At 43.1% G+C, this 13,008-nt stretch overlaps 1 protein-coding gene across 1 annotated transcript; it reads left to right on the forward strand.

Annotated features, from left to right (window-relative positions):
• The first annotated feature begins 2,912 nt into the window (after positions 1-2,912).
• Positions 2,913-10,154, forward strand: LOC108633004 (pro-resilin). The gene is made up of 2 exons (XM_018037906.2): positions 2,913-7,780; positions 8,329-10,154. The coding sequence occupies exons 1-2, from the start codon at positions 7,763-7,765 to the stop codon at positions 8,830-8,832; spliced, it is 522 nt and encodes a 173-aa protein (XP_017893395.1). The 5' UTR covers positions 2,913-7,762; the 3' UTR covers positions 8,833-10,154.
• The last annotated feature ends 2,854 nt before the right edge of the window (positions 10,155-13,008 follow it).

The following is a 13,008-nucleotide window of genomic DNA, read 5'->3' on the forward strand; positions in this document are numbered from 1 at the left end:
TTCCGCGTTTCTCTTTTTCTCCTTAAAATCGATCGTTGCCTCACGTTCGAACGTTTATGCTTACGCGAAACGCCTAGGAAAAGCGATAGCCAACTGAGTAAACGATTACGCAACGAAATCGTCAACGAGAGAAAGATTCTCCATTTGCTTGAATATAAACCAGAATTTGGAGAATTCTAATCTTCTGTATACTCTATTTTAATCGACAGTTCGCATTGACGTAACGAAATAAAAATCAAATTCAAGGAGCAATACGCCATTACGCAACCGAACGTTCCCATGGCTCTGACCGATCTAATCGATCTGATCAATGCGGTCTTAACGGAATTGATTTCGCGCGAAGTTAAATGATAGGATACGCAGAGAAATCGCAATCCTTCTCGGTAGACACCCGTTAGAATATCAATCAGAGTGATGCGTCGATCCGCGTCTGCCTTTCCAGGCAAACGCCGCTGGTTACTGACGGAGAGGAGGCATGCTTACTTGGCTAGTCCGATGCGCACACGGGGATGCACGTAGGTGCACGTAAGCGCATTTTACCGTAGACGATGCCGCGCGCCGTGCCGAAGTGAGTGTGCATGCACCTTTCACTAGCGGAAGTGAACGACTGAGATAAACGCGTGAGAGCGACCCGGGTCGTCATTACTTCTCCTATGGCCAGTAGCTATCGTAAGGGTCGATCAATTATTATCGCAAGCCACGGGACACACGATAATCCATCATGCACGATTTAGCCGTATAATTTAAGATAATTATCGAATCGTCCGCGAGTCGTGTCATTAAATTTGTATACGTAATCCGTCTCATGCTAATATAGGTAGTTTCGAATGAATAATTCGATTAATGAGTTATTATAAGACGCAAGTACCTTAGAACCTTAGATACGAGCTTACGTAAGCAGCGGATGTGGAGGTATCTGAAAGTTATCAAGCGAAGACGTTAGTAATTACGGAAGATTTGATTTGTTGATAAGATCGTTGATAAATGCAATAAAAATCGGGATCCGCGTAGAGATAATCGTGAGAAGCTATGGATACTATTGGAGTGGTAAATCATGTAACGTTCGTAGGAGACCGGCGGCGCGGCGCCGCGCCGTGTCATAAATGTACGTATAATAAACTTCCACGTGTCACATTTTGTTGCTGAATTGCCGTTGAATGAAACGGTACACGTTTCAGGAATAGTAAATAGCTTTCTGTTAGAATTTAACGGGTTGCTTTCTTGAATGAAGCTTGTTCAGAAGTTAGACGAGTCGTAGAGAGGTCGGAACTAAACAAGAATTCAAAATTTTACTTTCATATTTCTACATGGAATACGGAAACGTGGTTACCTAAATTTAATCGCACAAACCACGACATCTTAATAGAAAGAATTTAACCTTCCCTTCTGGTACGAGAGACTACTATATAGTTACAAATGTCGTTTGTTCCACAATGCAACACGTTCCAATTACCACGATGAATCTCAATCGATAGCTTGTGTGAGCCTCGTGTTTCCGTGAACCGAACAATTTCCGATGCTTCGCACGGAACACGGGGTCGAGCGTGGGTTCTCAGGGCGCAGCCGGTTCTCCATAGGAAAGAAGGAAGTACTCGCGGATCGATCTTGGAATAAACGAGCCGGAGTAACGGTGAACCAGGTGCGCAAGACACAAGCGTGCCGGTGAAACTCGAACGTAGTTTAAGCGACCTCTGCAAAGGTCGCACCACCGCGGGCTCCTCGAAGAAAGTGATCCGAAAAGTAACAGGCAGAAGCGGCACGGTAATGTAATTGCTACTTCTAACTTGGATCTCTAACGTCTATTTTTTGCGGCCGTCATTGGAGATCATCCTCCAAGATCTCTTCCTATTCGTCATTACCGGCGATCGTTTCATCTGTTCAGAATTGCAGATCCGCGGTATATTACTTCCCCATCGGAGCTCGCTAATTAACAATTGTTAATCGAACTATTGAGAGCGAGTTTCGTAATTATATTTACGTAAATCAGAGTGAGAAAAATGTATCAAGCTGTCTGGAGATTACGTGACGAGTGGTAAAAGTATAGCGGCGGGAAAAAGAAGATGGGCAAAGGAAGCATTTTAATGGACGTTACGACCGCGCCACTGCCGCGCCGTGCCAAATAAGTGTTTTGAGCCGGAAAGGAAAGCGGCGAGATTAAAACGGTGCCAAGCTGATTAGAAAGAAGCGAAAGGAGAGAAACAACAAACTCCTATGTACGTGCTTAACGCTCGTCAACAATAATGGATTTCTTAATTTCGCGAAACAGTGCCAAAAACTGCGCGAAATTAGCAGCGTCGTGCGATCCGCGGTTTAAATGTCAAGCTGCCAATGAATAGTTTTAGATATTTTTTCAATTCCCTTTCTAGTTTCGTCACTCTTTTGTCACAAGTTACTTAAGAATTATCAATGGGTCGTAGTCTTATGTAATCGTATAACTTTTGCACCATTAACGGTAAACTGGAGAAAACTTGAAGAAAATCAGTCTTTCGATAATTGTTGCTGTTCTCGTCGTTGTTAATGGAACGATTAAGAAAAGAATTTGTAACGAGATTCCACGTATGTTATTAAACGGTAGTAACCCGTGACGGGTGTTCAAAAAATAGATAGGTTTGCGTTCTAACTCATCTCGCCCCGTATAAACCAACCGGAAGCGTTTCTCCAGTTTTCACATACCACAGTGATAATTACGTACATGGGAAGATGTTCATGACGCTCTTCTAGGACGTCTCTGGCTATAGTATTACCGGTTCTTGCTGGCAAATACACGCTGTCACCGACTATTAGTGTTTTCCTTGCACATCTCGACTGTGCGCACTCAGTAGTTCACATCTTCGACTTGAATTATTTATAATCTTGTTTATGTAAATAAATAAATAAATTTATTAATTGATTAATTTTAATGATAAAATGAAAAAATTAATTTTATATTAGCGTGCCATTAGAATCTATTTCAAATCAAATTAAATAATTTTCATTTTCATGTTATAAGAACTTATTTTTTTCGTTGCATCGAGGACACTCTTATCGCGTTTACTTTTGACGCGAGGAAAAGTTGTAGGATTATTGTTAAAATGTGTGTCGTGCGTTGGCCTTCCGTAGCTGACTTCTGTAATAAAGACAACGAACGTTTCGTTTTTATTATTTCGATAAACATCGCACGACGTGTGAGCCGAGATACGTCGACGAGATCTCTCATTAACGTGGTTACAGATTCAACCGTGTTTTCTGCTCTCACAGTGATAAGTTCTACCCACTTGTACCAATTTCTCAGCGATGAGATCATTTTATATCTTTGCTTAATTTCGCCATTCCTGATTACCTGAGAACGAATCAGGCCCATTAGCTAGTCTATCGCTTTCGTCATCGATATCCTCAATTGCAACCGGCAGAGTAAATCATTGAAGTAAATGCTTTCATCGAACGCAATCGATCAAATTTCATGCCTTCTCAGTAAAAACATGATCTGCGTATAGGTATAGATACTTCGGATTTTCTTTCTTCATACGCAGTCCAGTTTTGGAGGTGTAAATATAATTTGAAACAATCTGTATTATGAGAGGTGACGGGAAAGGAAGCATCCTTTCTTGTGCAACGACTAAACGCAGGCTTGCTCCGTTTCCCGTAAGCAATTTTGCGTAATCGTACTACTTGCCTTAGTTACCAGTACATCGCTAACGAGTAACTCCACCGTGTTGCCACAGATCTATCTTTCTTTCATAGCCGCTCCCTCGAACGTACGTATCACTTAATCTGAAAATTCTCTCGAGTTTTCTATAATTTTAAAAACCGCAGTTGACCCGAATCGCATTCTACGTGGTGACGAGCTATTCATACACATTTTATGGATTATTACGAATTCGCAGAGACGTTTAAATATGCATATTGCAACCATAGCCTGCAAAGTGAAATATTATTCATGGGAATACAGTAAACATTTACTTGGCTCAAACATTCTCATTAGCATGCTAATGTGTCAAGTATCCCATTGACGTTACTCCGGTCTATTGTACAGTAAATTCATGACTTTTTACTATGCCAACGGGTCACCGCGCGGCTCGATGACGAGTCGTACCATCGAATTAGGCCTCGACTTGGCTTAGGAACGAATGTCAGATTCTTAACAATGCACCAAATTTTGTCTGGAGCACCATTGTAAAAATATTTTCCCCTTCACCTTTCACTTGGACTTAAGCCTTTCACCTCACGGGATTACACACAATTTCGTTACGGTGTTAAACTTTTTTCTCGCGAGATTTCCGCGCGCATCCTCTCCGATCGTAAGAACCCATTCTCTGAATCTAAATAAAGCGGCGGGGAACGGATCACGGATATTAAATATATCGTGTTCTTTAAATAGATGAAGGATCGACCTCATTAAAATTCATAGGAGTGAAACACTTTTATCGCACGGGTATCCGGAATATTTGATTACGTGACCCAACAGATTTATGATTTTTTCAAAATTATTTCGGAATGGAATCCAAATAGTGAACACTTTCTTTTTTCTTACGCGGGAGAGTTCAGAATTTTTAATGTCAATCTTTAAAAGCATATAAAAGACCGTGAAAGTATGCTGCGTCCATAACATCACTTGCGCCACAAATGCTTGCTTAATTACCTAAATAAACGGCTAATCAAGACACTGTTCAAGACTCTTTCCTTCATACATCGTAGATGCTTTTACATTGGAACTACTTCTATATTGAAATAATGAACCACGGAACGGACACCCAGCGTTTTAGATAGACATTTTAAACGCATCAAACGCGTGGAATGACGATCGGAATCTTTTCTCTTTTTAAACATGCCAATCGATTCATAGAAACGATCACGATCGATGCGACTCGTCGAGATGGGGCAAAAACGAGGCGAACTAAACTCCTCGAAGAGGAAGAGGACCATTCTCGAGAGAAGCTCTGACGCCTGAGCGAAAGTCAAGCCCGGGGCTCACGGATTCCCCTTCTTTCCTACGACCCTGCAACATTAATATCCGAGAAACTCGGATACAGTACACAGCGAGACGTGACTCGAGGGATCGAAAATATTACGAGTCATTGGGATCGACAAGCGACGATGAATCCCGCTAACCATAAAGGAAATCGAAATTTTTGCATTCAATCTCCGGTCGACACTCTTGCTCGAAGATATTATACCGTGTGAATGCATTTCTCTCTGCCTTTACATGATACGTTTTTCGATGCGTTCTCCTTTTCCTCGTATGAAATCACTTTAGATAACTTTTATTATGCTATATTCATAATAATCCGTGATTCGTATGAAGTATGGAAAAAATTTGAAAAGCTGGATGAAGTACGATAAGCACAAACCTTGGTCCATGTATTTTTATAATGAAAAGCGAGGGACCGGATTCGCTCCACCTCCGCAGCTTTGGCTTTCTCTTATTCAGTTCGGTTAAATACACCGGGATAAATTACCGTGCGACAAACACAGCGCCCACCGTGAACCATACATTACAGGTAGCTGTCGCTGCCATTAATGATTTCGAAGATTTAATGTCTGCGTACCTACCGGCGCTTTCGTTCGTTCGATCGCAGTCGCGTCCCGAGCATGTGCCTACTTTAAGGAATTATGAACTGGAACGCGTAACAGTTTATTGTAGCAAAAAAAAAAAAAAATGTAGGCCAAAGTGAACTGGATAAAAATCACTTTCACCCGAACAGGAGAAGACGAATCCAGAACTGGATTACTATAAGTTACATATATTGTCAAGCCTTTATTCTACAGGGGAAATATTAAAACTTTCTAGCATGCTGAACGTATAATATATTTCGTATCACTGAAACTTTTCCACGGTATTACCGGCTAAAAATCGACGCGAGCGACAGTATATCCTTCGAAGCACAAAAAAGAAATTTGAATTTCGCATTTCCTGTATCGATAATCTATGCATGAGTTCCGAGTAAGTACCGAGATACACCTTGCTCCCAGTTTTTCCAGAGACCGAACGTCCCACTAATCAATAAACAAACTGTAATCGAGCGTGTTTTCGATGAACAGTGAGAAAATGCTTCGCAGCTACGACTGGCCGCGTGTGTATGCGCGAGCGAGCAAAACGAGCGTGAGCCTGGCCGGAAATGGGACGAGGAACCTGGCGAGGAAAGCAAGGAGCCGAAAGGATGACAGGAATGTCGAATCGGAACGTGTCGGCACAAGTGGGTCGAGAGTTCACGAGCCGTATAATTAAATTCCGCATCGAAGAAAGCGTTTTCCCTCTCGTTTCGCGGTACCATCACCGTGGCTGGACAACGTTCGATATCGTCTGATATTTCTCTGCGTGTAGGACGCGTTTGCGGAGTGTAATTCAATAAATGCGGACCCACACAGGAACAAGCGAGATGAGCGCGATGCCAACACAAGCAACGGTGATTACGCTCGAAACGCGAGGAAGTTCGCGGAGGATGATACAACGACGGTCGACCGCGTACTTTTCTTCCTGATACTCTCCCACTGGAGGACAGGGATCAACGATCTAACGGGTGACTCTAGGATACGCTCGAGGAATGCGTTCCTGCGACATCTTTTGCTCGCTACGTAACGGCATTACGTAAAATGAACGCAGAATTGTGCAAAGTATTTCACGAATTCTATGTTAAGAAATTAATGAATTTTCATAAACGGTAGTCACAGAAGCAGTCAGATCACTCGGAGGATTTATCGTCGTGATTTGATTGTCTCAATTCGAAAGGTAAAACGATAGATATATATGTAGAACGGAATTCAAGGGAAAATGAAATACGACTGCTTCCTGTGCTCTAAAAACGAAACGAGTTCGACGGGAATATGAAGAAATTGGTTATGAGATTTCCGTTCGGAGCATGAATTGATTGCTCGTATTATTAAACTTGAAGCTAGAGTGAAATTTGCTTTTAAACTAAAAACGCTTTTCATAAAGTAGAAAATCAATTCGTTCAACATTGACGTATCGCAAATTGCAGCGAAGTAGGTTACATATATAAAACTCGGTCATCGTTTTCGTCATCTGCGCGCGGTGTTTAACGATCTCACGAAAATACCAGTAGAATACAAATGGCATAGAGATTACAATTTATTTAAGCCACTTAATGAGTAAGACAAATATGGACCGGCTGAAATGTCGAATAAGAATTTCAATGATTAACGACATTAGACACTTTCTCGTAAACAATTTTGTTCTAACTAATTTACATACAGGTTTCACCCATTCGAGAAATAATCGTCTATCATTGAGTGGTACCCTAAATTTATCATTCTATTGCGTCACGTAAGTTACCTATTTGAGAAACCCGGCACGAAGATCGAGAGTATCGTCGTGATCGGCTCTTGTACAAAGTCTCGTTGAATTTGTGAAATCATCCGACGACCGGAGGCATCGAGTGTGTGCCAGGAGTCTAGGTCTAGGACGCAACTTGGTACCTGTTGCCGTTTCGATCCGAGAAGAGGGCTGTTTCGTAACGGCGCGACGGATCGTCCGAATTCGGCTACTCGACGGGGCAAACCGTCTCCCGCGAGTACGACGAGGACGAGTCGGACGCATCGTCCAGCGGAGAAAAAGAGAAACGAACACAATTGAAAGGACGGAGGAGGGACGAGGGGGTGAAAGAGGGAGGTGGGCATCGTCTCATAGCTGAATTACTCTCACTCGAGAGGCCCCCGTCTCTTCTTCGTGGGGGCCACAAGTATCCCCCTGCTTCTCGTGGGGTATAAAGGACCCTGGTCTACCTTGCACAGAGTCACAGAACAGAGCGGCATCGCAGAAGCCGACATGAATCCTCTGGTCGCGGTAAGCACGTTGACTTATTCCAAACACTATCCTGACCAAATCGAGGTGATTCGCTAGAGAGAAAGAGAGAGCGTCTGTGAGTGGGCATAGACAAGTGTAGAGATTCCTTTTCCGAAGTGAGATTATGCGAGTTTAAAAAAAAAGTGATCGGTGTTCTCGATTTCTAACACGTGTTGCAATAGATTTTCTACTCGGAATATCTGCTGCGATTACGTTCTCTATCCGATCATCGGATTACATTATTAAGCCGCGTGTATCTCTCCAATTTCTCTGTTAACGGCATCTCGCATAGTAGCTTTCCCTCTTGAGCGTGTGACTTCTCATTAGTTTTAATTATGCTTCAGTGATCAAGTCGATTTCGAATTTTCCTCTTGTTCATCAGTTATTCTACTCCTGAATAATCCAATACGTATTTCTCCTTTGGCGACGCTTTTTATCGAAAATTGTACCTTCGTTTCGAATGAATCTGATTAGCTTTGTTGTACTTCACAACAATAATCACCGTAACAAATCGCAATTAACGTATTCGTTGGCTTTTATTTTTTCAGTGTATGATAGTCGGTCTAGCAGGGTTCGCCCTGGCTGAACCACCAGTTTCTTCCGGCTACAGCTACAGCAGACCAAGTGGCGGCGGTGGAATTTCCTTTGGTGGTGGAGGCGGTGGCGGATACACTCAAGTATCCACCGGCTACCAAACCAGCGAGGGAGCATCCGTCGACGGAGCCCTACTGGAACAAATCCGTCAAATATTGCTGAAGGAAGAACTGCAAGCTCAGCAGACCGGAGGTTTCGGAGGAGGTGGTGGTGGCGGTTATGCCCCCAGCTCGAGCTATGGTGCTCCATCCAGTTCGTACGGTGTACCAAGCTCGTCTTACGGTGTACCCAGCTATCAAACCCGCGTGGTAGGCGTTGATCTCGAAGGAATCAGGCAAGCTATCCAGGTAGCACAGTTCAACCAAGTGAGCCAGGGCCCTGGTGGCTATCCAAGCGGACCAAGTTCATCTTACGGGGCACCAAGCAGACCAAGCGGTAGCTACGGTGCACCGTTTTAAAACGGTTGTCCAACTTGAAACGCAGATTAGATGATGGGAGTGTGAGAGAGGGAGAGAAAGAGAAAGAGCGAGTGGAGACACCAGTCGACCACCGCGACTATCTTTCGAGCCGAAATTCCTAGCGAATATGGTTAATGAAAAACCAGGACTAAACCGATCAATAGTAAAATAAGATAATCACTGGGCAAGTTTCTAACGTATCGAAGGAAGTTCTTTCAACTGAAACCTGTTTTCTCTCCAAGTCCCGCTCGGAAGATCGTCGTGACAGAGGATCGTTAAGAAAAGTATTAGTAAGAAGAGGACACAAAGGTCGTTCAGCGAATCAAGGTTCTCGTGAGAGAAGGACGATGAAGTCAAGGTTGTACGTACAAGGTAACAGCGGACAATGGATTCCGAAGGCTCCTGTTTCGTTGAAATCAAATCGTCGTCGCTTCAACGAGCCACGATCCTCGAAGGAATCGCGGGTGTACGTACAGGAAGGAACTCCACCGAGCTGCTGACTCGTTGAGGAATAAAAGGTCGTCGCTTCAACGGGTCAGAGCTCAAGGAGTGAACTTGAGCGTTCGAACGATCGGCCAAAGGCTTAACGATCCGACAGTCGACGTGGTGTCGTTTTCTGTCGTACCAAAATCATCGTCGTCGCGGTCGGATCCATGAGGGATCCAACGAACTAAGTGATAAAAGCTCGAACCGATAAAAATTAGAAACAAATCACTAGAGTAAGATCTTAAGGGAGGTTAATCCTCATACGATTCTTCAAGACTTCAAGCCGTGGAGTCGGAGTCGGAGTCGAAGCCGTGATCGGCGCTTGAACGCGCCTTGTAAATACAATTTATACACGCTTTCCACAGCGTCCGCTGCATCATTCGACGGTACGAGGAGGATTAGAGCATCCGTACGTCATCCGATACGGTCCACCAGATATTTCAAAAAGCATTGAAACGTCGAGAAAATAAAAATGAAGATTAAGTAATCGTCTCGATGAACGCAGCGGCCGCTAACGCGGATATACACGTACACAAAAGAATACACATACACTCTATTTTTTATATATCTTAAAAGATACTCCTTAACCACGCATTTTTTTTTTACATTTGTATAAAGGCTTTTTTGTAGAAAAAATAAAAAAAAAACGTCGCCACCGTTGAAATAATCGCCGTAGTATTCAATTAGAACGCATCGTTTCTCCAATAATAATCCTCTTCCTCCGTAATTTCTCTTTTCCTCATCGACCTAGTCACTACCTAAATATTATAACTACGACTTCTATTCGAAATCCCACATAGTCCTGACCTCTGATCGTTCAGCCATAGCGATTCTTCATCTTTCCAAGTTTTTTTTTTTCATTTCCTTCTCCTCCTCCTCCTCCTCCTATAAAGACGAGCAATTTTTTGCTTCTGTTCGTCCAGAAAGCGCCTTTCTCCTTTCACTGATCAGAACCAACGACGCAGGCCGCCAGCAGACCCTCGGGGCCTGCGAGCTTCTCCTGGACATGACGTAAATTCTCACGAACAACGTTTAACAAATGCTCGCAAAGCGGATCTGAGAAGCCTGGCCACCGGTCAGGGATTCGAAAGTGGCTTGATATCCTACCCTCTCGAACGTTCACGAATTCTTCGACCGTGTTACGTATACGGTACTCTCAATTTTAAGTCACGTCGCGAAACAGATAAGTAACGAAGAATTCAGCGGACTTTTTACAGTTCTCCTCGACGCATTTCGTAAACTTTTACAACTCGTGCTAGGTATACATGTGTCTATAATAACGGAACGTTTATATGCTGAGTAACGATCCACGATGCGCCGCATTAAATCGTTTACGCGTGTTTAGATTTCGACGTTCACGCAACCGGTGCACGTAACAGATTTATTAAGGCCGTCACGAGAATTTCCTCTGTTAGAGGAACTCATAAGCGTGTCTTATTAGATCCATAATATTTAATGAGAGGTAACGAATCGATCTGTTACGGTGGATTCGTCGCTCGAAAATGTTACACGAGTATACAAACTAAGTACAGTTAAATAGCACGATTAAAGTAATATCAGGATGTACAAAATTTTCGCAAAACAATTTCGATCAAGGACTACAGTTTCTGTAGGTCGGGTAATTAAACGTTGAGAAATGAATGTTAGAATTAAGTAATGATTCAGCGACCGGGACAATGTGAGTCTGGCGCAATTAAACTCACCATCATGGAGAATAAATCGCGGACGCTACGCTAGACCTAAATTGAATCATTACGTTTCTGTGTATTTCGTATGACTTCGTCGCGTTCGCGCCCGGCATTACGTAACGAAGTGCGCAACGCATTACGGGGTACAAAGGGATCCTCGATCCTTGAAAATGGGAACGATATCATGATAACAAGGAAAAATTAATATTAGGAGAACGGCAAGTGTCAAAGGATAAGAGGAGTTATTGCACGAAGTCTCGGGGCCTTTGCCAGGATGTTCCTCGCGATGTGTCGTCATTGAAATACTAAGAAACAACTTTGTTATGGGCCACTAAGCTACCAACACTGATGTCCACCATTTCTTATTACCAGCCAGGAAGCGTCTTAAATGCATACGCAATTGTTTATACTTTATTAGCCACGAAACAAGTGACAAAAGACAAGTATTTATTTGAATACCGAGAGAATCGAAATGACAACGATTCGACCGTTCTAAAAGGACTTACGTATGTATGTACGACGTCCAGCGGGGAAAGTGCCGTGACTCTTCGCCAGCAGGGATGGCGAGGTCGAGAAAGGAGACAGAGGGGGAAAGAAGGAGAACTGTGAGATTCTCCGTGGAATTTTGTAAGAGCCGTACATAATCCATAAACGTGCCTACCAGGCAGAAGCCGTGCGAAAGGAGGAAGAACACTTACACGCAGTAGGATCTGTGCTACAGTTTGAAATCCGAGAGTAGAATTTCATGTCCCAAGGATCCTTGAAAACCGGCACGCCCATTCAAAACTCTACACCGTCGCCCAACTTTTTGTACAAGTGGTTTTCCAAGAACTTCACGTTAAACTGAACGTGAAAAAAAAAGAAGAAAAACGACAGCTACCCCTATTTTCATACGTGAAAAGACCTCGGTCGCTCGAAACCTAGTTTTTTTGTACGTTAACTATTCTTAATACTCTTTAACCGACTTTTTCTACGGGATACGCATAATCAGGAGATCCATCAGCGGCAGGGAAGTCGTGGCGTGTGAAAGGAGAGAAAAACGCGGGCACGGTGACGCACAATGATGCGCTCGGCCAATTATGGGAAGAGGATTTGTCGAGCAACCGGCTCGTAAAACGTGCTCGTTTACAATGGTCCTGCTCGTTGTTTTACTTTCGCTAGTCCCGTTTCCGCGGCACAAGCTTTTGAGTTGCCATCAGTTGCTTAACATACGGAGCCGCGTCTTCGTTAACGCGCGTACGGACGACGCGTTTTTAATGAACTGCCTAAAGCAAGCCGCTCACGCTTACTTCCACAATTATGGTACCGACTAACAATTATTATCGCCGACGCTCAAATCGACGTCTTCCGCCAACTTTAATTATAGCGTGGCAAGGATGACGTAACTGACGATACTCAATTTTAATTCTCAAAAATTTTCAAATAAGTTTAGTCAAGAGACTCATTATCAGATTCACTTTTTACTTCTTCTAACTTCTATTTTTTATATATCAAACATTTGAGATTGTTATGATTATTTGAAACGACTTATGTGACCAATACCGGTCACTAGAAGAAAAAATGAGGAAAGAAGATCGACTCTCTAGTGAGGATCACTTATGTAACTCGATAAGTATTACGCGAAAGAGTCCAGGGAATGCAGGTCGCACTTGCAACCGTGTAAGAGGTAAGAGGGGGAAAAAAGTCGTGAGATTTTAAGGGGTCCGTACGTGCCCAGAAATTGTGTAAATCGAACAAGTCGATTACGCAAACATTGTGCGCCACCTTTACCAGTATCGCTGTGAAGGAGATCATCTCGTGGAGACGGTACAGTTTTAATATTACCTCACAATTTCTTGAATCGACCGACCGATATTAGTATGAATGAGAGATTGAAATATATTTTCAAAATGTGAATTGCGTTCGTCGCTTGAAGGATGTTCAAAGGGTAAATGAAATTGAAATGTCGTGGAGGACAGAATGTAAAATCGTCATGACACTTGGTCATTGATTGCACGGAGAT

Source organism: Ceratina calcarata, unplaced genomic scaffold (genome assembly GCF_001652005.2).
Source record: "Ceratina calcarata isolate Rehan_Ccalc_2016 unplaced genomic scaffold, ASM165200v1 scaffold180.2, whole genome shotgun sequence".
In the NCBI taxonomy this organism is placed as follows: Eukaryota; Metazoa; Arthropoda; class Insecta; order Hymenoptera; family Apidae; genus Ceratina; species Ceratina calcarata.